Raw genomic sequence first — 26274 nt, 5'->3', positions numbered from 1 at the left:
GGTTTACTTTAACAGATCATACTGTAAGCACATGTTTATAATTTGGGACAGTCCTGCTGCTTATAATGATTTTGCAGCATGAGACTGAGCAAACACATTTTGCTGTCAGACATATTAGCCCCAGCCAAAGTGTTCTTGTGACACAGATCCACCGTACGACGCAGGCAGCTCGGGGATTTGAACCCTCACTTAAAAGCGTGGTTGTTAATGTAATGGCGAATGGGTAAAACAGGCAGCTATGGTTCAAACAGGCAAGTGGAAAAATGGCAACATGAAGGCAACACTTTTTAGTGCGTAATAAAACAAAAAGTCAAACTAATTTAATTTGGTGTGACTCAACAGGTCGGGCCACAGTGCCATGCAGGTGAGAAAAATAGATTTGACTCACTGGATAACCACGGATGCAAATGAATGGAAGGAATAGTTTGACATTTTAACAATTTTTTGGAGTTTTTTTTTTCTGTTTGTGTTTTTTCTGAGAGTTAAATAACAAGATTGATACTGGTAGGGTTAATGTGTACATGAGAACTAACATGTTAGAGTCTCTGGTGGTTTCCCTATTTACTGCGCTCAGCCAAGACATACATAAGTTTCAAACTTCCCATAAAAAGACAATTTATTTGCTGTACACGCATAGATTCAACATGATTACACAAGATAAAACACATTAAATAGCCTAGTGAGCTTTCAAGGGAATGTTGGTTGTTTTGCAGCTTTAAAATTCAATGTGGCCTAGCTCTTTGTCTCTATGTCTCTGTCACGTCAGAGTAAAAACAGGACAACAACCTCTTTGTGACTAGGAAAACTTGGTGGTTGATTTTTTTCTGCTGTTTGCAACCAAATGAGAGTATGAACAACAGGTCACCCAGAGATTGAGCAGTCAACATCCTCAAACATCATTTAACGACAAGTTGCCTGATGGGAGGCAACCTGTCTACAAACCATTGCGGCTCAACACAGACTAATTGCAACCACTCTTAGACTCTAAGTGAAGGTTTTGGTGAAGGGTTGCAAATAACTAACATCTAATTTATAAATGCAGATAGACAGAAACATGCTGTAATCAGTCTGAGTGAGTCTGCGTCAATGAGTTTAACTCCCCTGCAACACAACCCTTTGCAAAAGGAAGCTCAACACCTGCTGTTGTTCTGGTTATATTCCTACCGGTATATAAAAGCAAGGCTGCCAAGAATCTATGACTCCATCTACTACTGTTTTATCACCATTATTATGCACCAAAGTCACTGTGAACACAGTCTTCAAAGCAACATTTTTAATGCAACAAGGTTGCAAGTTCATTCAAAGTGTGATTTGAATGTCCTTCCTGATTTTGCAGCTGGTCAAATAGAGATACATTGAGAGTGCTTCCAAGATTATCTGGAAACACTCTGCACCTTTAGCCCATCTGTCCAGTCGAACTCTCAACCTTGCACTCCTTTCAAGTCTGTATGAAGACCCCAAGTTAGTTCACTTCCTAATATCTTTAAGACTTAAGTCCCTTATTCGGGTCAGACACAACATCTGGATTCCTTCATGTGAAAGAGACCTTGTAATTCCTGTTTGGAAATTCGTAATAAAAGATGAATCACTAACCTGCCTCTCGCAGTGTTTTCACACTTTCAACCACAGTGATGGACACTTACACCCTTCAGCCAGTGGAAAGCTGCTCAAAAGCTGGTCATATATGAGAGGGGGAAAAAACAGAATGACCTTGATGTGGTGGTCAACTAACGGCATCGCCTCTTCATTGTGGGTTGCGGTCCCATAAATGTTTTACAATTTTGCCTTGCCATGAAAACAGCAGAATATCTGTTTGCAGTCCGTGTCAGCATTATTTAAACAATGCAGTGAAACAATGCAAACCTCTAATCATGTTAAACTTTTGTTCCAGTGGAGTAAGAAAACAAAAAAAGTCAATTCTAAAAGAGTTGTGACACTTTAAAAAGCATTTGTTAGGAACGCTGCATTTATGGGCCTATTTTATTTTTGGTATATTTTATAGATTTACAGCACAGCTTTAAAGTGGTTTAGAAAAAAATGAACCAAAAACAACAGTGTTAATTGTAGCACTTTGACACTATTAAATGCACAAAATATTCCCTATTTAATGCACATGAAATCTGTTCTCTTTCTTGCCATTGTTTCAGTAAAAATGGACCAAAAAAAAAAAAAAAAATCAACCTGTCTGCTGCCTGTGATGGGTCATCATCTGTTTTTCATTCTCTTGGTGGTTAATACTTGTTTTATACATTTACACTAGGACTGGCCAGTGCAGGTGCAAAAGGATCTTGTCATATTTAATCACTGGGGCACTGCAGGAGTTAATTGATGAGTCACGAAGATGGACTTTATCACCCCCTAAACAGGCACCATGAGATGAACATGTGGTTTGCATTTCTTGCTGGCTCCATTGCTTCTTCTTGTCTATCTTTTTTCAAAATTTCAACAAAAGGTGATGATGTTCTTGTGAAACACCAGAGTTATTTCAACCCATTTTCAGTAACTCACACCAGACTAACGATGGTGCCAAGTGAAATCGACAGGTTCAGAGCACATTAACAAACAAGCAGTTGGATATTGGAGATTTTATCAATAGCAAACATGTTGTTTAAACCAGTGAGGTGATGGAATGTGGACATTTTTATGCTTTTTTTTTTAAAAGGACTGGCCTGGATGAATTATGGACCTCTACGTAAATTTGTGCCAACACATTGACCTTTAGTTGCAAAACTACATGGAGTATAATAAATTGTTTTATGGTTTTTTATTCGTGAGACTCCAGAGGTGATGCATAGCACATTTGGAAAGGATTAGATCAATTGTCCAGGATGTGGTTGCAAAATACAGTTTAAAAAAAAAAATCTGCATCATTCAAACACGGCAAGGTATGTAGTAAGCTAATTGCAGATGATGGTCCATTTTCAGCCCTTGTACCAGATAATTCTCAGATCTGGTTTTTGCTTTTTGCGAAGCTACTTAACAATGACAAATTATTCGAGCATAAAAAAAACGCACCTAAATCAAGCGAGTGTGTCGATACATAACAGACAACTTAGCCAGGCGACAGTTTTAATAGTGTCCTTAAGGACTTTGTTACTAGCAGCTTGTCACAAAAACATATAATTTTTGTCCCACTTCTAAAGTAAAATCCAGAAATAAAACAGTATTTTTGATTCCCAAAGAGATTATAGCTGAAAATCTGGCATATCTCAGCATGGTGTGCAGAGATGCACTGGGCCCTTGAGTTGATCCATGTACTGTCCACTGAAGCCTCATCAGAAATGGTGTCAGTGGAAGTGTGGCTGTCAAGAAGCCATTATTAAAGAAGGCAAACAGAGAGGAAAAATCTGATTTTTTTTTTTTTTTTTTTTGCCAAATTAGAAAAGAACTGGACTGATAATCAGTGGAAACAGGTTTTTTGTAGTGATGATGTAGTGTTTTGATCAAATCATTGTATCAAATCACATCTATGGAGGACATCGGGAGAGAGGTACAACAGTGAGTGTCTACAGCCATCTGTCATGGTTTTGGGCTGCAGTTAAGCCAGTGATGTTTATCAAAATTGTTGGAATTATACATGCAGAAAAGTACAGTCGAACTTTGATCCACTATGCAAAAATCATCTGACAAGTGTCTGATTGGCAGCAAATCCCAAACACACTGCCAATGCAACACAAGCATACATGGATGGTAAAACATACAATGGTACACTATCAGTCATTGACTGGCCTCCCCAGAGCCCAGACCTAAACGTTAGTGAAGCAGTGAGAGATCCAAAGAAGAGCTTTGAATGTCTTTCAAGATCCCTGGGGAGTTATTCCTGAAGACTGCTTAAAGAAGTTCTAAGAAAGCTTGCCTAAGAGAGTTCAGGCTGTGCTGAAGAATAAAGATGGTCATACCATTGACTTTCAGGCTTGTTAGAACTGTACAAACTTTGTTTTTGTTTTACATTTCAGTGAATCACGGCACCCATTCCCCATTTTCCTAACAAAATATAAAGAAATGAGGAGAAGCTGATAACTGATAACCTAGTGTATATCTAGGCAGTCTGATATCAGGAATGTCAGTACATTAACAGTTTTTGACACTGACTGAAAGAGCATAAACTACTTATGAAGTATAAGACATGCAAAATAAGAAGTAATTCCCAAAAGAAAGAAACCCATTTGGAATTTGTATAGTTCAGTATTTACACTCCCTCAAATTCACTCAAGCTGTGGGAAAAATGTGTTCTCAGAACAGAAGGAAGAAATGGCTGAGGGGAAAAAGCTGGGTGGAGGGAAAGGTGGAGTGGCTGTGATTAGGCCACATGTTGGTAATTTATCACACATAAACCTCACACCTAATTTTCACACCTGTAGCTCACCGTGTGGGTAGTCTAGTAATTCACTCACACACGCACCTCCACACACAAATACACTCTCTTACACCGCTGGGTGGGACTTGGCTGTGGGTTTTCCCAGTGCAGGAGGCGACCGAGGACATCACAGGGATCAGCAAAGTCATCGGGCATATTTGGCATATTTGCACCCCATGTAGCTTCTGCTCCATCTCTCCCGCCCTAACCCGTGCACACGCTCCCCTCCCCATGTGTCATCACCTTGACTAAACTCATCTCCACTTCTAGCTCACACATCTGAAAAACAAAAAAACTTGGACGTGACTTTTTCGTACTTGCCAGAAACATATTTTTGGAGCTCCAGATGGAAGATAATCATCTTTTGCTGAAGTGTCACGCAAAAACAGACCGTAAACTTAAGGTTTTGTTACTTCCTATCACTGGCTCACAAAGCTGGGAAAATAAATTATTTTTTTAAGTAGAAAAAGCTGGATGGATCACAATGAACTGCTAAACGTGGAACTCTGAAATAAAAATATAAGAAATTGCCATCAATGCTGTATTAAAAGCTCAGATTTTTACTTGAAAAAATTAGCTTACTTTCACGCTTTTTAAATGTTTAGCAATTACAGTAAATTGTGGAATTAGTGTTAGTGAATAGTAGCTGAAGGTAGGGCAAATTCCATCATTGTAAAATTTGATTACTTGGCTTTACTTTAAATTATACAAACTTACTCTCTCTCAAAAACATTTATTAGCCTCAACTTAAGATGGTCAAGATATGCTAACTTGGTTTTTTTTTGTGACCATTACTCAAGGTCAAAGGTGTAAAATAAAAGTTCTCCTATCAAGTTAAACACACTCTATGCAACTTCAGTTGGATATGAAATATTGATCAGATAATGATGACGATGACTTTAATATAAATGACGCACTGTGCCCCATACACCGCACAGTTTAAGAAATGCTGGTTATACGAAGATAAAGTACAAAAGTCACATATTCAGATTATAACAAAACAGGAGTTTTGTTTCCTCATGGATAATTGTGACTTTGTTTTAGTGTCAGAGCAGGTCGCAGGAGGGGTCATCTTAATATTCTATACAAATATAGGTTTTAATATTAAATTCTATACAGTGGAACCCCGACTTACGAAATGAATTCGTTCCCGAGGGTCTTCCGTAAGTCAAAAAGTTTCGTAAGTCGAAGCACCCATTGCGCCTTTTGAGTGAGGTGATGCTGAACGATAGGCTATAGGCTAATTGCTAACTAGAATAACAATATGTCGTTCAAGTGGAACAGCGAAGCGCAATTACGAAAGCCAAGGGGTTGTCACATCATTCGGAAGGCATTCTGGGCATTCTGGGCTCGGCCAATCAGAGCCAGCGGATTTCGTAACACGGACATTTTGCTGTAACACGGGCAGAAATATTGCCATTCAGTGCCTTCGTAACTTGAATTATTTCGTTCAATGGGGTATTCGTAAGTCGGGGTTCCACTGTATTGTGTAACTTAATCATGTTTTATATACAATTATTCTGCTAAGGAACTTTAAAAAAAAAAAAAAACATACAGTATGTTTTATCTTAAATGAAAAAGAATGAAAGTTTAAAGGAATAGTGAAAAGAAACATACTGGTTTCTTTTCACTGGTTTTGGACGTTAAGAAAACACACTGAATGTTAGATCCAGGAAAAGACTGCCAATTGTGAGGACTCGCATAAATCAGCCAGTTACTAAAAGCTTTGACATTTTCTGTTCGCCTCACAGAGTTTCATTATTTATTTTCTTAGGGGTAGCCAAATTTTGGGAGACGGGAGCAGGAGCAAAGAGCTGCCACCTGATGGAATCTTCATTTTCACAGAATGTGTTTGAATCAAGTCATTTATCATTAAAAAAAAAAAGAGAAAAAAAACGAAAAGAACATGAACAGCTGTTGAAAAATTATTCCTTATTAAGTGCTTAACAAGATACTACTTCACACTCGCACTTCACCCACTGAGGCCAAAAGGGAGATCTGACGTGCTTACCGGGGTCAAAAGTGGAGAGCACCACAGGGGGCAAATGGCAAAGACCTGGTCTCGCTTTCAGTTGTGGTGCCTGACACTGAAAAAAAAACCTAAAACTCCTAAACATCAAAGCCACACTTTTCTCTCTCTGTCAAAAAAAGAAAAACTGGACTGGATCCAATATCGACTTTTTCACGGGAAAATACCACAACCTTGTTTGTTTTCTCACTTAACTGCCTGCTGCCAGCTTTTCGACGAGAGAAATGGTCACAGCACAGGTCATTAGAAGGCTGAGACTTATATTTCTTTCACTAAAGCTGCCATTATTTTGTTAAGTTCTCTTTAACTTAATTACCAGAAAGCGCACACATACACAAAGAATCTTTAAAGAGAAGTTCATCTGAGGTACTTCTCAAGTCTGCGATGTACAGTTTTGCGTAGAGCCGCCTGCTCCTGTAGCAGGTGCCTGGGTCACATCTGGCCTCGTGTTTTCACACCACCACAAACCGGCACCTGAATGGTTGGCACTGCCCAGATTTCTTAACAGAAACCGGCTTGTGTTGGCTCTGAGAGGCCAGGACTCAGCCCGCGGGAGGACATGTTTCTTTTCTTATATTGCCTTTTGAGAGAACCTTGGAATAAATGCTTTCATAACGCATGAAGGAGGGGGGCATTTTGCTGTAGCTGAATTTTCTTTCAGCCCGAATACTGCACGTGCTCTTCAGTATTTGACTACTGCACCCAAAAAAAACAAAACAAAAAAAAGAACACAGGCTTCCAAGGTATGTGTTAGATGTTTCAATAAGATTTAAGAAGCCGATACTCGCATCCAAAACCCTCTGGGTGGTAGGAGGGTTGTCAAGTCTATCATTACATGCAATGGAGACAGATGAATGGATTGAATGGCTGTGCCCGCCTTTTACCTGCACGCCGCTGCGTTTGCTGCTACAGCTATGAGCAAATCAACTCAATAAAGATTCAGTATCTTCTTTGTTACATATATCAAATAAATGTTGAGGTGAGATCATTTATTTTTCTTATTCTATTTCACTAAGGCTTTCACCCTTTGAATACAAATGTGTGCACTCATCGTCATTGCTGATGCTAAGCAGCCCCATGCTGTCCATTACACTTCACTAGTGTTCATTACCGCACCAAGGCGGTACCATCTCTGAAGCCATTAGCTGGTAAACATATAAACTACACATGACCCTTGTCCACAGATACCTATTCGTTATGACTCCTGCTGGTGACAGCTGTTTACACAGCTAAGGCCGCATGCTCCTGAGCCCTGGCACTACTCCAAATCAAATAATATCCAGTTAAGGAGAAGTCAGCCAAGATGTAACACAAGTGCATAACTAGAAGGGGGTGGGGGGAGGGTGAAGGAATTTGACAAATGTTAATGGACCTCTTTCTTTCTTTTTTTTTTTGTTCTTTTGAAGCTTATACTTCTCTGTCTAGCATTTGTCTCTACCACAGTCATGTCTCATTGTCTGCATCCTAAAACAAGATTAGTGAGAAACCCTAATGGAGAAAGAAAAGTCAAAGGGCAGTCACCACAATTGATGTGCTGTTTGACAAGGCGCAACATAAAAATGCGCTGCATTAAAATCATAACAGCTTAAAAATTTTCTCCCGCAATTAGACTTTCACTCGTGTGTGTGCGTGTGCATTTGTGTCCAAAGCCCATGTGGCATGCAGCCAGAGGAAAAAACAACAACAAGACAAACAGCGACAAAAATGTCCCCGACCACAAAATACAACGCTGCATACAATACAACAAAATGAACTGTATTACAGTGAACACAGCTGTGCCCATTCTGTGAAACAAATGGGACTGCATCTCATTCAGTGACGGACAGCGTTACCCAAAGTGTAGATTTGACTGAGAGGGGAGGAAACTACACCTAACTTGTCGTTCTCATATTAGTTCGGGGATAATCGAGAGCGCGCTCCAACAAACTGCTTCAAAATCTCAGAGACTTCACAATTTGCTCTAGTCATTTAAAGCATCAACCTATTCTGTGAGTCCCACATGGATGCATTTTCATTTGTTAATTTGTCAGTCATTCAGCCAGGTTTTTCCTAATATTTGTAAGCAATATCTAGGCCAATCACAGGAGGACATCCGGTCCAAGTGTAGCCCACTTAGACTGTCAGAAATAAACCTTACTGCTGCAGTGCTTACAATGAAGCTGCTTTAAGCAATATCTTTTAGACTAACAATGGACTGAATTGGTATTTGATGAAACAATCCCTATTTTTAAGCAAAGCGAAGAAGTAAACAACTAGAAACTTAGCGCGTAAAATCTGCCTGGCTTAAAAAATTTACAAGGACTGACATTAGCAGCTTAAGTGTTGCATATATTCTGTAGAAGTTTGCAGAGACCCCAGCACAGTAAAAAGAACTTGCTACTCTGGTATTTGTCACACGGTCAAAAACAAATCTCAAACGGATCACTAATGATTTAACCGGACAGCTGGAAAGTCTAGATAGCAAAAGTTAGTTTTGGTACTTCGATTGTTCAATCACACCTTAAACCAGATTTGTTCTGCACGCGTGGGAAAATGCACATGCTTCCTCTTACTGCTTCAGTTTAAAATTAATTTGTTTTCTTTCTCACACTGGGTTAAAGTGTGTATGTCAATGACTTTTATTGTGAAATGCATGAAGAGGAAGAAGCCCACAACAGAGAGCATTTACAGAGAGCCTGTTGATTGCTAGTACTGGTGTTTCATGAAAAGCGGCAACTACTCGTGCTCGAAGGATAGTCAGTGAAAATGAGTGAATGAAGCTACAAGGCTAACATAATTATTTATATCTGCTTCTAGAGAAAACAGCTAAAAAATACTGTCGTTACATGACATCACACTATTACATTAGTGTAATATTTAGTGTAACTTTCTTTGTCTTTGGGCGTCATTCATAGACAGTTTAAAGGATGGATATCATCCACTGGTTTCTGAAGTCTTGTTTTAAAGCCTCAAGATTAGCATTTTCACTGTCATCGTCTTGGTTTAAAGAAATAAAAATCAGATGTGTTGAGGAGGTGCACACCTGACTGTGAAACTACTCTTTGGCATGTGAGTTGTCAATAATGAGTTGGCAGCCAATGAGCATGGATAATCCTTTTTTTTTAAACAAAGTATGACAAAGATTTGCAAATGAGACAGTTTTCTATTCAATACGCCCCAAAATGAGTGACTGAGCCCATAAACCCACCAGGAAAGTGTTTGCAGAGGTAAAGACAGAAAACGTAATTAAACTTAATTGTGACTGGAAGTCGTTTTGCAACCACAGCTATTGCCATCTTGTGGCCTTTAGATGGAATAAAAGTTTATGCTTCATTTAACCAAACCAATGTCTAGGGTTACTTTTACAGTAAAATACTAAATAAATAAATAAACAAATAAATAGTTTAATTATTGATTAAACCAATTTCATTCATTTTTATAGTTAATGAAAGTTTCTTTTTTCATTTTGTTTTCTTATTTTTCTTATTTTTTTTTCTTTTCACCAAAACAGTGTATAAGCAGAATTTTCTATGTAATTTGACATTCTTAATACAAATAAGGATCAAATTTATTCAGAAAAAATATTTTTCATAACTAGTCAAATAAAATATAAATTTTAATCCTAAAATGTTAAATGAGAGTGTAGCAATTTTATGTACATCAGTCACACAGTGTACGTGTTGGTGACTTTTATTGTGAAATTCACAGGAAGAAGCCAACTACAGATCCCATCTATAAAGAGCCCATTCATTGCTAGTATCACATGCTGCATGTTCCAAACCTGTCAATTCTGATAAAATAAGCACATATATAAATAAAACACTGTTATTTGGGAAGGCTCGGGGGGATTTTATGTCGAAAACACATCCTTTTTCCAACAAATAACCAGCTCCATGGAGAGTCACACCTGCGGCACCAAAGAAACTCATTGAGCGAAAACTTAAAAAAAGCCAACACAGATGTTTTGTTTTTCCAAGCTCAAGGTTGGGAATGAGCTCAGATACTGAGCGTACATACTTTGACAGCTAGGATGCTAGCCGTTTAGCGAGGAGTTTAAAGACACACAGAGGTGCTCTGTTATCTCGGATATAATCTCACAGCTCATCAAGCTGAGTGACAAGTATTGGGGTGTGAGACTGAATAAATCTGACGGGAGAAGAAGTACACTTCACTGCCTTGAGGCTAATGTTGCTGTTACTATAGCTTCCATTACAAGATTGACCTACAATCTTGTTGCTTTGCTCTGATAAGAGACAGACCAGATCTTATCCAATCCTTCCTCTATCGTGCACTCTCTGTTCCCATCACTCCTTTTTGCTCCTTCTACCCCGACCTCATAAGTCTACAGGGTATGACCCTCTAAGACCTTTTTAAATCCGACACGCAGGCTACGTTGCTGTTGGTCTGTTTCCTCCTCCTCGTCCTCTGCCTTCCTTTCTCTCCACAGAGGGAGTCAAAGAGACAATGAGCTAAGCATCAAGGCCCAGTAATGACTCCCAGCCCTGTTTCTGATTAAAAACACACCGGGTGCTTCTGCACTCCACAGGCAGCTATGAGGCCTTCCTCTCCTCACACCATGAGGCTTGAGAGTTAGATGACAGAAGCACAGGCCAGCCTCAACACAGCTCCATGGCCAGGAAAACAAAACCAAAAAATAAAATAAAAAATCCGGTCTAAGCATGACACGTTGTATCATTCAAAGCTCTTGTCTCAACTAGTCCAAGCCTAATTCCACAGGCAAGTCCTTATTTAGTCTGAGGGTGCCCAATTACCAACATTAACCTCAACCTCAGCCAAAACCATAACAAAGCCATAACAGAGGGTGCTTACAGTCCCCGCCAACGATGCATCAAGGGTGGGGGTAAAATATCTTGTCACGGTTATATGTAATTGAAAGTGCGTTGGTTTTGTCTTTCACACAGTATACAATGATACTGGCAAACCAAGATAGCAAGAAAAGCGGATTTTGTTGAGCGTTCTTCAATAAAGCACCTCAGTGCCACTCCATAGATGGCTGTACCGCACCACGCACTCAGCAGGCGGCAGTGGGGACTTCCCTACCTTTACCTCTCCGTGTCCATACTCAGGCCACCAAATTACAGACGTCCCGCAGAGAGACGCTTTATTGCATCTGACCAGCTCACTTCCTCTCCATACCAAAGGCATTACATGCTGAGCTTTATTTTGATGTGGCATGTAAGCATAATTAGAGGTCCCATAAAAGAAGGGAGGGGGGGAGAAAAAAAAAGAAGGAGTCTTGTCCATCTGTCGAGTGTTAAGGGGTGGGCTGGGCACGGGGGTAGCAATCAGAGAGCCCCATGCCTCCTTCTTGTTAGAGCCATTCTAACAGGCATTGAAGCAGACCTTAGCACCAAACTCGAGTCAGTGTGTGTGTGTTTGTTTCTGTACATGCTGGTGTATTTTCTCAAGGGGCCTCCTTGAGTTTCAGATTTCCGGGCTTTGCAGATCAATGCAAAGTAGGTACTAGTCAACACGCACACAAAGGATCATATCAATATGGTAAACAAGAGCACATACTGAGTGTGGCTTTTTCTAGAAACACTATACATTAGCCTTCCTTCCAAAGGCTCTTGGGCTCTAAATGATCCACTAAACATTTAGAGCCAGCCGGCTATAAAGAAATGGAATATTCATAAAATATCTTAAGGAAAATTACATGTTATGTGTTGTGAAAACACATTTTTTGCTTTCTGGTTGTCATTTTATGCTGTGTAGTGTTGACTAAGGGCACCCTAACCCTGACCATTTCACATATTGGAGTGATAAAAGCACACGATGTGATAAATGTGCTCAATATTCTATTATGTATGCTATGTACGTTTTCCAAAAGTGACGATTTCTATCGATATACTTTTGATATCTGGACGTTTAACATAAAACTTATCATCAGACTCAAGCTAGCTTAAAGCTAGCCTGAAGCTAGCCTAATTCAATGGTTCTCAAAGTGTGTGTCGCACCCAGCTGGTGGGACCCACAGTTCTGGCAGGTGGGGCGCAAGTTACCTGGCAGAAAAGTCAGGTTTAACATCGGAATCCCTTTTACTGCGGAACAAAGAAATTTGCGGCAGTTACGTTAATAATATGCGCATCCGCTGAAAAGCTGCACCCGCGTGTGTAAGTCGACAGCCGCAATAAAGAAGTGTACTGAAAAGTGCGAACATGTGGTCAGGTCTGTCGTGCATCATTTACAGTGGTGCCGAAACCCAGGATTGGAGCACAACAGACCCGGCCACATGTTCGCACTTTTCAGTACGCTTCTTTATTGCGGCTGTCGCCTTACGCACGCAGCTGAAGCGTTTCGGCTACAGCCTACATACAACAACAACAGGACCCACTTAATTCTGTTTTAAGCCGCTCAGGTGCGTCTGCCTCCCCCGCAGCCGTGCCGCAGACCACGCCCCGCCACAGCTCTGCAGTCAAAAACAGGCTCACTGCAGCCACTAAGAGTGAAAAGTATTAAACTCTCACTAAATCCTTTATTTTTCATCTCTGTTCACAAGTTTCTGGATTTCTTTTTTATAAGGCTAAGACCCAACTTTATTTTTCCATGTTTGGGAATGTTGACATTCTGTTTAACTTGTTGCTTTTTTGAAGAAGTGGTGCAGACGAATGAAGCAGTCTAGTGACAAAAGTTACAGTTGTTTGTTTAAAACAAAAGTTACTGAAGGATTCATTGTGAATGAGTTGATCTTATGAATAAAGCTGCTTTTCTGTCATTGTTTTGTTTAGATGGGGCGTGAAAGTATTTCTTCCTGCCGTGTGAGGAATGATGTAAAAGTTCGAGCACCACTGGCCTAATTTCATGTAATAACTAGAAGAAGGAAAATAGGAAAATAATCAACATGTAAAGAAGGAAATGTATGTTTTTATACAAGTTTTTATACTTCTTAAAATGTGAAAGGACAGCTCAACACTCAACCTATTCCTTTTTTTCATGGAGGTCATGAGAACATTAGGTATCACTGCTATGTGTATTAGGTGAACATACAGCAGCAGTCTGTCAGCTAATAAAACAGTACATAAATATTTACACCATTTTACAATTTTATAATAATAATTACATTGTTGTAGAAACCTTAAAGAATACTGTATATACATATGTAATTGTAATAAACTAGAATAACTGCAAATAGTGAATCCAAGTGCAGTAGTTTACTGCAGTTTAACACAAACCGATGTTACAGGGAAAATATAAAATCCCACTAGTGTAAGTGTAGTTTTTACACTTTCTGTAGTGTGTTAAATTACATTGTGTTAATTAGTGAGCTTTGCGTGTGGTTTTGTTGCCTTTGGACAGAGTCAGACTGACTGTTTTCAGCGCTTACACTAAACTAAGCGAACTGGCTGCTGGCATAAGCATGATCTAACTCATGTGAATGAACACATTTCTTAAAATGTCCAGCTTTAAGCCTAATTTTAATGCTTTGTTTTGTGTAAAGCGAAAGGGGAAATGGCTCATTTTAACAATTCCCATGATTAGATTCATTGAGGAAAAAAAAAAACACAATAGATGCCTATTGTGTTCACATCATTACCTCTAAACAGCTCTTCACTGGATTCTTTTAGAGGTGTGTATTAGTAACGTGAGAGGTAAGCAGCCTGGAAATGCATTCTGGTGTAAGCTCGAGGGGCTCCATCCCCAGCTCTGGGCAGCTCTCCCACCTGGAAGGACCTTGTATGTGTTTTTTTTTTAAATACTCTTTTTGTTTTGTTGTTTTATGTGTGGCACTTAGAAATGATTCCCAACATTAGAATCTTTTATGGCCCAATAAACTTGAGAGAATTGGACCAAATTGGCTGCTCATATTTAGAAGCTTTATAAGGAAACGTATTAAGGTGTAATTGCTGCGAAGGAACAGGCATAGGTGAGGGATGCAAAAAAAAAAAAAAAAAAGTCTTCACACTCTGGACAGACACTGTAGTTTTTGTCTGCTGCTGAGAGATTCCAGTCACCATGAGGAAACATGGAGTGTGTTCTAAGATTTTATATAATAGCTTTATTTTATTTCACATTTCCGAAAAAAAAAAAGAAAAAAATTTTACAGCGTGGTAACACATCGCCTAAAATTGAAAACATCTGTTTGGCATTTAGCTTTGCCAGTATATGGGATCCTCAGATGACAATAGTTGAAAGTTGGAAAGGAACATCCCCATGCGTATCCCCCTCCTAACCCTCCAACCCAGCCTCCCTATCAAAAAAAAAAAAAAAAAAAAGCCAAAAAAGGTGGGGAGAGAATTTATGAAAGAGAGCCCGAATCTGGAGATGGAAGAAGTTGATAGACGAATATGAGTACATCTCCTACCTCACGATCACACGCTCATAAATAAAAAGGTTATTCAGCAAACTCAATTCATTCATTGGGATTTACTGAATTTTTCAGATGGTAAAACAGTGGAGAAAAAGCAGATCGGATCATCCTACTTTGTCGTGGAGCCCAATAAAGAATCCAGATCTGTGTCTCCCTACAGAAGAAAGTTCATGCCACTGCATGTTTTTTCCTCTTGCTGGGGGTTTTTCAGCAGTGTAGCATGGCACGAACGCACTGAGGAGCCTTTCACCGGCTTCACCTGATACCGCTGGGACTTGAAGTGGGAGCTGCACTACAGGCCGGGATCGACGTGCAGGTCAGACGAGGAGCTAGTCTTTCGACAGAGTTCGGAGGCTGGGTCAGACTAATGTGATTTATCAATATAGTGCATAAGTGAATCATTGTCCTTAATGGCCACGATAATCCCCAAGACAGACCGTGAACATGATTAGTTGAAGAAGTTGGGGTGGGTGAAGGGAGAGGATGTGTGTTGTGGACCCTTGATCATCGGTAACATGCACCTGCAGGGTGTCCATGTATCTGCCAGTACTCTTCCTCTCTCGCTCACTCTCTCTCTCAGACACACACAAACACACACACACACACACAAAGATTTACACTTCTCGAAGCTTAGCTGACAGGGCCTGGGAGAAAAAAGACAGAGCTCTGTTCCTTGACGCTGGAGCTCGAGCTCAGGTCAAGACTCAGCCCGCTGTAATCCCTCTCAGGTGATGCTGTTCACATTCAGCCGCTTCCAAATACGCTTTTAAATATGCCTTCCTCATCCCCTAAAAAGCCCCCTCCTCTCTCTCCTCAGCACAACCTCCAAGGATGGTGGGTGAGAAGGACGGATCTCTGCTGAGATCAGATCCGATGGCTTTTCAGCATTTTCCGGAGACCAATCCCGTGCTTCACACGAATAAAACAAACACACTTTCAAGTGTTAGCTATGGAATAAGAAAGAAAAAAAAACAGACGAGTGAGGCTGCAGTGCTAACATCACCTGGAGTAGAGTGGCATCATGTGAGAAGGTCTTGTTAACAGACGTGCCATCAGGCTTTTTCCCTCCACACACACTTTTTTTCCAGACTAGCGAGGGTTGGTTTAAAAGCAGCTTCTTGGAGCGTTCCCTGTCATTCCCCTTAAACACTTAATCAACAGATTATATTGCGCTGAAGTGCTGTGTTCCAACATTAACACTTACACCCACAAACCTGGGACTTTGTGCAAGCTTTCAGCACACACAGGTCCACAGGCTGATGTGCAGGGCTCAGAAAAGAGAGCGCACTATGTGCAAGTAGCTAAGCTGCATCTAAAAAGAAAATCCACCAAACTTTTGCTGTATTATCAAAGTAAACCATAGAATCAGTTAAGAAGAGTCCACTACCTGAGAGTATCACGTTTTCACTCATTTTCAGTAACATCTTGTGATTTTTAGCACTAAAACCATATTCCCCCCCCCACACACACACAAACACATCCATGCTGCAAGTGTCATGCATCTCTAGCCTCGCCCCCTCCAACTCTGCATTGGTTTAATCTAATCACTTTGGTCCTTCAACAGAAAACACGCAAAAATCAAGCATCTGGGAACCCAGTTAACACAGTTGAGTAACAGATTCCACAGCTGAATCTGATCTGAACCATGCTATGACCTGCAGGGAATTCAAATTTGGGATTTCTGGCTTGATGCACAAAGGGTTAACAGTATCACATGGCAACTTTTCACCACTCTCGACTGCCATTACCTATTCATTACCAGTTAAAACGGCTTAGGGCCCCACTGTGTATCCCTGTTCCTTCAGGCAGCGCTCCTACTCGAGCCTGATTTTATGGAGTCAGCAGGTGGCATCATTAGCCAGAGAATAAAAATGAAAAGTAATACCCTTGTGTCTAGCTATGATATCATAGCAGGGCTCATTGGCATCATTTTCCTATTTCTAGTGGGCACGATAGGGGGTAAGGAGGTGTAAATTTAATATATTCTGTCATCTGTTTTACTTCTTTTTTTTTTTTTTTTAAGTGTATATGCACAATTGCCACAGTCAAAACAAGAGGCTGGTTCATGCCATGCAGTGTGTGAGCAACACCAGACCAGCCCAGAAAACCACACAAAGATCCCAATCTTGACCGCGCGCCGGGGGTCACATGCAACGGCAGCGTTACTCCTTGACAAACCCGCCCGCCCCCATTCCCCTCATTATGATGGCATCTCCATTCCTTACACCTCGCTCAGTTATGCGGCTACGTGTGCCATAGCATATCAGTGGCAAAAAAACTCTCTTTTCAGTGTTTGGTAAATTAAGCAGGATGTCTTTCATTCCTCGTTACAGCAGTTTCGCCTGGGGGAGCCGAGCACGGCCAAACTGAGTTTTAAACGTGCCTGGGTCTCAACACTCCTGAAAGCTTTGGATAGCTTCCCCGTGCATGCCAGACAGGCTGTATATAAAACTGTCACAGGAACCTTGAGGGCTAGAAAAATATTCAAGCATTTCTAGGCCTATTGGACAATGATCTCTTACACATGCTTCTTTCAATATAACCGTGATAAATAAAGGAAGGAAACAAATACTGAAGACTTGGCTGACTGCCCACTGCTTGCTAGGATGGCAGTTTTGGCCCAAAGTGCTGTATATCCACCCCCCTCAATACAGACGCACACACAAACACACACGTATACTTTAAACATTACAATAAAGGCCAAACCTGTGCATATTTGCACGGGGTTAGCATGACAAGTGTAACATCCGCTCTGAGAGTGAGCGGTAACAGTGTGTAGCTTATCGTCCTCAGCCTGAAGCTGTTCTTGAGGTCAAATGTGTAAGTTAACCTTTTGATCTCGTCCCTGCTGGTTAGGCCACCCCCCAGCTCTCTTCCTTCTTTCTCTCTCCGAACTCTCCCTCACACACAAACAGACAGCAGCACAGATAAAGAGGCACCTAAAGACAAATGTGCACCGCTGGATTTGCTGCTTGACCATCCAACCCTGCAGATTACAGGCGCTCTTAAGGGCGAAACACTGCTCTTACCACATAAATGGCACTCCATATCTTGTGTGCTATCTAAAAGTTGCACGGTGCAATGAGAGAGAGCGATGCAGAGAGAAAGAGAGGGGCTGAAAAACGTGTGTGTGCCAGTACCCCGCAGTGATTGCCTGATTATTTGCAGATGGGCAGTGGAGGGCTTGCAGAGTGTGGAGGTTCCCCCTGGCACGCAGCGCATATGATTAAATATGTGATTGCCTTACAATTTACATGAACCCACCCCCCCACCACCACCACCCCCCTTTGACTTTAAATGAGTTTTTCAAGTGTCCTACCTTTAGACGTGGGTTGTTAGCGCCATGCGCAAACTGGACCACATTTCCTCTCACGGTCACCCTAAAAAGGATCTCGGCAATGTGTTATGTCACAGGTCTGAGGAGGGCTCCGCAGGGGCCACTTTCCTAATCCGGCTGGCTCCTCATTCATACAGAGTAGAGAGTGGTATTTACGAAGGTGCTGCTCCCCCCCTCCTGCCCCCGACCCCTCCTCACAGCTCCTGCGCCTCTGCAGGGTGATTGTTATGCGCTTTTCCTACCAACTGTTTAAAGTGGTTATGAGATCAATTAAAACCAGCTTAAGAGGTGGTAGGTGGGAGGGAGGGTGGAGTTGAGATGTGGCATCCATAAGTGTGAGGACGGGGATTCCGTATCTGTCCACTGAATAAGTCACCTCCTGCTCGCTACAGACCCAAAGCGCTATTTATTTATGTAGCGCTTTACGATTTATGTAGCGCTTTACGTGCCTCCAACACACTGCACCTTTTCTGGTACCAGAACATCCACAGATAGCCTGAATTAACGCTAATCCAGTTCGCTCTTTGTCATTTTGGATGCGCGTGGCCCATTTTGCGCACATTTTACGCACCAGTTACCGGCTCTGAAATCATTAAACAATGTGGAAAATCTTATTTTAGAGAGGTCAGTAGGTTACATGAGATGCTGTAAGAATGAGCTGTAGCTCAAACAACTATTCATTTTTTCTCCTTTTTGCATGGATTTCTGGAATGTTCTGGTTTGGATCGACGGCACTAAGTTACGTGCGTTGAAAACAAAATTCAGATTTAATTTCATTTTCTAAAAGAAAAACAACAACAACAAAACCCAACAACTTTCCGCCCGCGTTTAGTGCGCACAAAACAGGGGCTACAAGTAGGAGCGAAGAGGACTTTTTACAGAGTGTGTGAACAACCTTGTTTAGGCTAGTTACCTCCCCGGACACACACAAACTCTTTGCGAACCCTTAAAAGTGATGCTCCTGTAATACTGGAAGGTTTTAACCTTCTAGTTACCTCTTTTGTTTCTCCTCCAGCGGTGCGACGGCGCCTGACAGTTGCTGTACTCCATACAGTTCAATATGATCAGGGCAAATGAGAAGAGTCGAAACTGCATCTGGACGGCGGTGTGTAGCTCGGACTCCAGTTAAAATCTCGAAATCTGTGAAACGTCCTCCTCCACGTTTCTTTAGCTGGTCATCGGATGTGTCAAACATAAGACGAGATGTGACATCGTATCAAGTCGCCGACTGGGATCATTTTATGGAGCGCGCTGATCCTCACTGAGTAAAAGTGTCCGTGCGCTGAGGGGGAGAATGACAAAGGAGGTTACTGTGATAACAGTGTAACGAAATCAACACCTTCCCTAAACACTGATGCGTGGGGATGATAGAGGAGTGCACTGAAGCCCCCCCCCCAAAAAAAAACAAAAAAGCAGAGAAGCTTCTGTGTGTTAATGTGTCGGAACAATCGCAAATGTAAAGCTCAAAGGGCACCCCTCTCTAAAAATAAAAATAAAAATAAAGGCAACTGTGCGTAGTGGTCGCCAAAAAATAAAAATAATAATAATAAATAATAATAACGCTCCGTGAGTAACGTGATGTTGTGTACCTTTCACAAGATTAAGTGCAATTCCGCTCCGGTTCCACTTTCAGCTTCCCACCTCTGAGTGCAAGTGCGAATGGGGAACGTGCAGCATCCCTCTGTGTGTGTGTGTGTGTGTGTGTGAGTGAGAGAGAGAGAGAGAGAAACTTGTGTCTCCAGAAGAGAACAGAGGTCCGAGGAGGAGGAAAAAGGTGGTAGCGGTAAAGAAGGGGAGGTGGTGGAGGAGAAAGAGGAGGAGGGGGTCCTTTCCTCCTCTCTGTAAAGAAAGGGGAAAAATTGGGGTGCTTAGATTCCGTTTACCTGCGTTTCCTCTCTCAGGCTCGTCCACTTGGCTTCCAGCAGAAACACATGTGTTGCTTGTTTGAGAGCGTAAAACGAGAGCCGGTGAAGTGAGTCTGCGTTTTGCGCGCTGCTCAGACTGAGCGGTGACTTGGAACTCCCGATCGGTCCTGATGCTCGCTGCTGCCTTTTGCCAGATATAAGCGCCGTGTCGCTGTCACGTGTGGAGACTCTTCGCGTTGTGTGTTGCTCCTTATTTCAGATGTTCGAGATGACATTTCTTGTATTCCCCCCACCCTCCCTCCTCTCCCCTCCTTCCCTCCTCTCCCCTCCTTCCCCTAGCCCCCTAGCGCAAACTCGGCCACACTGGCCGATCCGAGGCTGCCTCTGGGTCCTAGTGAGCATTAAGAAAAAAGCTGGATCGTCATTCAAGAAGAAAAGAAAAAAGTTGATGTATTCGTTTCTGGATAATGGGATTGCAGTCCGTATACAATGGACTTTTTTTCTGCCAAACGACAAGATTATTTAGGACCCAAATCATCATCCAAACACGCCCCTTTGCCCTTCGGCAGAAGTTTCAAATCAAAGTTTTTGACTCCTCTCAACTGGAGATGTAATTGTTGCACAGCCAGTCTATCTCGGTTGAGCTTTATTCCACTGACGATGGCCCTATTTAATAATTAGAGGTTCACCCCACGAAAAAGAAAAATTATCTGCATAATTTATGGTAATAGCATGGGTAAAGTCAACCATATGGTCACGCCTATTTTACTCCAACCCCCACCCCCTCTCTGAAATTAATGCTAATCGTCGGAGAGGCTGTAATTGTGGAACTTGGATCAATCATTCAATCGTTTCTGGGAGTTTTTCCGCTTTTCCCCTCATGCCGGGCCTTCCAGGGTGACCCACGTGACCCCAAAGAAAGGACATATCCAAGTCGGTGAGCCTTCTCCTTCAGTCAGGAGCGTCTCACCTCGTGGGGAAAAGCTGGAGCTCGTCCACTACCCCCCCTCCCCCGACATTCAGACTGCCGGCTGACCTGCAGATGAGTGATTACAAAGGGCAATGAACGTATTAAAGTTGGTGACGGAGGGCTTCAGGTAAAACAGCCACACACATAAACGTGGCCGTGTGCAGAATACCATTTTCTCCTGATGTTTTCTGACCCAGTGGAATCCAAGTTGTAAATGCTCTACCCCTTTCAGCCACTAGGTGTGGCACTTAATCTTTTATTTATTTCAGGAAATTATTTTCATGTGAGAGCAGCTCCGTTGTCCACGTCAGTGATCCTACAAGTGGGAGGTCAAGAAAAAGGAAAAAAACAAAACAAAACAGGGCAGATATATTTCTTACACTTCAACCAGCAGAGGAGCCAGGTAGTTTAAAAAAAAAAAAAAAAAGAACACATTACTACTCAAAAACCCGGTGGTACAAGGCATGATTTGGTCACTAGAACCGAAAAAATGTGAGTGAGGGAAACCCTATGTTTAAAAAATAAATCCTGAAACTTATGGTGACCTTTGTCCTCACTTTGTTTATTTATTTATCCAGACATTGTGGTCAGGAGGCCTGTTAGCCACAGGCAGAGCTGCTGGTTTGGATTTGTCTCTAAAACAACATCTAAGAGTGCACGGTTAAGGTGAATGTGATAATTTAGGCCTCCGGCACTTTTATTTTCATGATGTGTCATGGAGAAGGGGGTCGGTAAACCAATCACTTTATTCTCTCCATCCCTCCCCTCCCGCTCCTTGCAGTGCACAGAAGTGGGGATGAGGGGGGGTGACGTCAGCATTTGGATGGTCTGGCTTAGAGCCCTCAGTGCCATAACAGCAATGAGGGGAGCTGCTGTTCACTCTGCTAATCAGAGATCCAGGCTAGATGGTCTCCATCGTGGGTTTTTTGTCACAGTTTATTTAGTTAGAAAAGGAAAAAAAAAAAAAAAAAGCCACTCCACAGTGGTCATCTACAAATCAGAATATCCAAAATGTCCAGGGCAGGATGAGAGTGAGGCAAACTGAGAAAGTTCAATCTGTTTTTAGCAACTTTCCATGTTTGTGGCTCCAAATGGAAAGAGGGAAACTTCAATATCCCAAAATAATCCAACATGACATTCACAAACAGAGCTGAAACATTACAGTCCACTTGTGCAAACAGTTTTAGAATCACCATAAATCTAGAAAACAAAACCGTCTCCCCTCAGGGTTCACTTTAGGAGCTCTTCCATTAGATTTAACTGAAAACGTGAAATAATCTAAACAACTACAGTTCACCTGCTGGTGAAGATCGATGAAGTTTTGGAACAGCTGATAAACCTGACCTCTAAGGGAGACTGCGTTGAATAACATGATCCTATGTATGACAATGTGCCCACGTCTGATCAGACTTGTTTTGCATGTGTTTTATCTAGGGACGGATTGGTTTGTCATTAATCTTTTGTGTCCGTTTCTGTGGTGTTTCGAATTCCAGTTCCTTTTTTTAAATGAATAAACCCAAGCTCATTCAAAAACAATAATGAAGGGCTGAAATGCTTCAAAAGTGGGGTTTTTTCTGCAATGAAGACATTACATTTCCCTTTAATAAAAAGGAAACAGACCAAAAATCCTTTTTTGAAAATCCCCCTGGCATCAGCTGTTGATTATCAACAGTCCTGTTAAAAATTAAGTGCATCCCTACTGTTTCCATAGGAAATGTGAGGGTTAGTAGCAGCCAGGTGCAACTAATCAGCTGCACCTAATTAACTGATCATCAGTTATAAAAGACGTTGTTGTGGCAGTTTGCCGGTCTGGTTTATTCTGTTGTGTTAATACAATGCCACAATCTTCACAGTAACGTCACCCAAAGGTGAGACTGTGCAGTGCTCATAGAAACATGTTAAATCTTACAATTCATGACACTACAATGGGAAAAAGACTGAACAAGTATGGCTTGTTTGCAAGGGTTGCAGGGAAAACCTCTTCTTTGTAAAAAGAACATGGCAGCATGACTTAGATTTTCAGATTTGCATGTGTTTGGAAAAAACTAAAAAAACTAAACAACCCCTCCAGCATATCAGCACATATACCTCATACCAACTGTCAAGCACAGTGGTGGAGGGGTGATGATTTGGGCTTGTTTTGCAGCCACAGGACCTGGACAGCCTGCAGTCATTGAATCAACGATACTAAATAGTGTCGTGAAGTAGACAATAATCCCGAGCACAGGAGAAAATCTACAACAGAACGACTGCAAGAGGGGAAAAAAAAAAAAAAAAAAATCAAGGTGTTGCAATGGTCCAGTCAAAGTCCAGATGTCAACCTCAACGAAATCCTGTGGGGTGAGCCTGTGGCTCTGTATAAACAAATACCCACCGACCTCAATGAACTAAAGCAACACTGGAAAGAAGAGTGGGCCAAAATTCCTCCACCATGATATGAGAGAGCGATAAAGTCAGACAAAAATAATTAGTTCAAGTTATTCCTGCTAAAGGTGGTTCATGAGATTTTGTTTGTCTGCACGTACACATACATTAATACACACACACACACACACACACACACCTACCTATCTATATATACAGACATGCAGACCCTTTCCAAAAAATTAGAATATCATGGAAAAGTTTATTTCCATACTTCCATTCAAAACATTAAATTTTCATTGATTATAGATTCATGACCCACAACTTAAATGATTTCAAGTACGTAGTTTTTTTATTGGTACATAATTTGGGCTTCCAGCTCATAAAACCCACAAAAACAGGAATTCAAAAAATTAGAAGCAAATTTTACAGGGCATGAATGTTTTAACAGTGTCACACACAAACTCATCTACTAAACTAAAAGCACCTGCACAGGTTTTCCCAGGTGTCATTAAATTGCTTCAGTTTATTTCAATTGTCTCAGTTAGGTTCAATATAGTGAAGACTGCAGACTTGACAACTGGCCAGAAGAGCATCACTGATACCCTCCATAGGATGGCTAAGCTACAAAAGTTCATAGCTAAGGAGGCTGGCTGTTCACAGAGTGCTGTGTCTGAGCATATCAATGGAAAGTCTAGTGGAAAAGCAAAATGTGGCAGAAGATGCACCAGCAGAAGAGATGACAGTGGCCTTCGGCAGATTATCAAACAGAAGATTTAAGAATATGGCAGAGATCCAGCTTCAAAATCCACCACATTCAGATGCATCCAGGATATGGGCTATAACTGTCGGGTTCCTCGGGTCAAACCACTTCTGAGCCCGAGCCAACGTCGGAAGCGACTCAACTGGGCCAAGGAGGAGGACTGGACTGTTGGCCAGTGGTCCATGGTCCTCTTTTCCGATGAAAGTACAGTGTGCCTTTCATTTGGGAATCAAGGTCCAAGGGTTTGGAGGAAGACGGGTGAGGAACAGAACCCAAGCTGCTTGAGGTCCAGTGTGAAATATCCACAGTCAGTCATGATTTAGGGTGCAAAGTCCGGTGCAGGTGTTGGTAAACTCTTTTTTAAATCCAAGGTAGCAGCAGTCTACCAGGATGTTTTAGAAAAACTTCACAATTCCTTCTGCTGAGGATCTGTACAGAGATGGAGATTTCATCTTCCAGCAGGACCTGGCCCCTGCCCATACCACCACAAGCTCCAAAACCTGGTTTGATGGCCATGCCATCACAGTCCTTCACTGGCCAGCCGGACCGAAACCCCATTGAGAATCTATGGGATATTATCAGGAGGAAAATGAAGTCCACCAGACCCAAAAACCTTTAGAGCTGACAGCAAGCATCAAGGAAATCTGGGCTTCCACGACTCCCAGGCAATGCCACGCCGCATCGAGGTAGTGATTAAGGCAAAGGGATTCCCAACCAAGTATTGAAGATTGACATATCATTTTGAAAGTACGCCATTTTTAATTGACTTGATGTGATCCTTTTTTTTTTTTTTTAAATGCAAAAACTGAGAAGTAAATGCTAATGTCTTCATGGTATTCTAATCTTTTGAATTCCGGTTTTTGTGGGTTTTATGAGCTGGAAGCCCAAATTATGTACAGATAAACAACTAAGTACTTGAAGTCATTTAAGCTGTGGGCCGTGAATCTATAATCAATGAAAATTTAACGTTTTGAATGGAATTATGGAAATAAACTTTTCCATGATATTCTAATTTTTTGGAAAGGGTCTGTATACATACACACACATACATATAGTTCAGTAGTCTTCACTTTACATGTTGGTGAATTTAAATGTGGCTTTAATAGGCAGCTTTTTTTTATTTATTTACCTTTTCATTTATTCTGTTTGTAACTGTGATAATCATTTCCAACCAAAGAAGATAAATCTACATTTTAGCAGATGTGTTTGTGTCTAAAACTTGAAGTATTTTTTAAATTCTGCTAGTTTTTTTTTGTGTTTGTCTTGATGAGAACCATTTCAAAAGAAACAATTCAATCATAGTTAAATTCTGATATCACACCTTTTCCAGCAAAGCCCAGAAGGGATCTCAGTTAAAAATAGAACCGATTGTGAAACCCTGCTCCGATACCTATGTTTACAAAGCACGCTGAATAAATAAAATGGGACATGCTGTGTACTTTGAACAAACCCACTTAAAAAAAAAAGAACAAAAAAAGAAAAAACAGGTTTTCATATTTCACCTCTAAATGTACACAGTGCACTTGTGTTTGTCAACCGAGCTGGTCTGTGACGCATTATGAAAGAAAATAAAAAGAGGGAAAGCGCCTATTATCGGTCTGTCCTGCTGCTTCTTGGACAGGACAGTGTCACTCAAAAGGAGCACGTTTACGGGTGAAGCACACATACGGGTGATCAAACACTCGCTGCACTTTCTGGAAAGTGCAGGTGTATTTTTTTTTTCTTTTTAAACATAGAATTCCTTGTTTAGCAGTTCAGTTGCATGTAGGAAGAAAATTAAAGGCACATGAAGGATCGACACCCTGTTTGTGAGCAATAAAGAGGGAGTTAGGGAGAGTCAAAGGACTTGAGTTATGAGAAGGTCGAAAGCAGAGAAAAGTGGGGGTGGGGTGGGACATTAAAAAGATTGTGTCCGTCTGGCTAATGGTTCTTTATGGCTCCCTCATGTCCTCAGATGGACAGGATGACTGGCACACAGTATGACCACTGGTAACTGCACATCACCTCCATTGCCCCCCCCTCTCTTTCCTTCAGCTGACATCCCACTCAGGGAGGCTGCCTGCCACAGTGAAGTGAACCACTAAAAACACCATAAAACCAACAGACTAAACAGCCATTCATCATTACACACGCACTAGTCTTAACTGTCTAGTGCGTGTGTAAACTTGATGAAGTTTTAATGCGAACATTAAAACTTCATCAAGTATTACCGGAGCAAAAAAAAAAAAAAAAAACAAGGAAAGAGAGAGAAAAAAAACAAAGTTCTGACCACTCAAACCTC

The 26274-nt window shown here is 41.4% G+C and overlaps 1 protein-coding gene across 3 annotated transcripts in view; it reads right to left on the bottom strand.

Moving 5' to 3' along the window:
• Window positions 1-19226, bottom strand: part of rspo2 (R-spondin 2) — a 56906-nt gene extending 37680 nt beyond the window's left edge. For 2 of the 3 annotated variants that reach the window (XM_085365114.1, XM_085365113.1), the window contains exon 1: window positions 19027-19126. In XM_085365114.1, coding sequence (XP_085221240.1) covers window positions 19027-19126 — 100 coding nt within the window. Of the gene's footprint in view, window positions 1-19026 lie in introns of all 3 variants that reach the window. The other variant, XM_085365112.1, reaches the window with a different exon arrangement.
• Window positions 19227-26274: the final 7048 nt, after the last annotated feature.

This window comes from Diplotaxodon limnothrissa, linkage group LG11 (genome assembly GCF_057381915.1).
Source record: "Diplotaxodon limnothrissa isolate DT_005_m linkage group LG11, D_limnothrissa_male_GT1.1, whole genome shotgun sequence".
Classification (NCBI taxonomy): domain Eukaryota; kingdom Metazoa; phylum Chordata; class Actinopteri; order Cichliformes; family Cichlidae; genus Diplotaxodon; species Diplotaxodon limnothrissa.
The sequence above is the reverse complement of the archived record's forward strand: the minus strand, read 5'-3'. Positions and strand labels throughout refer to the sequence as shown.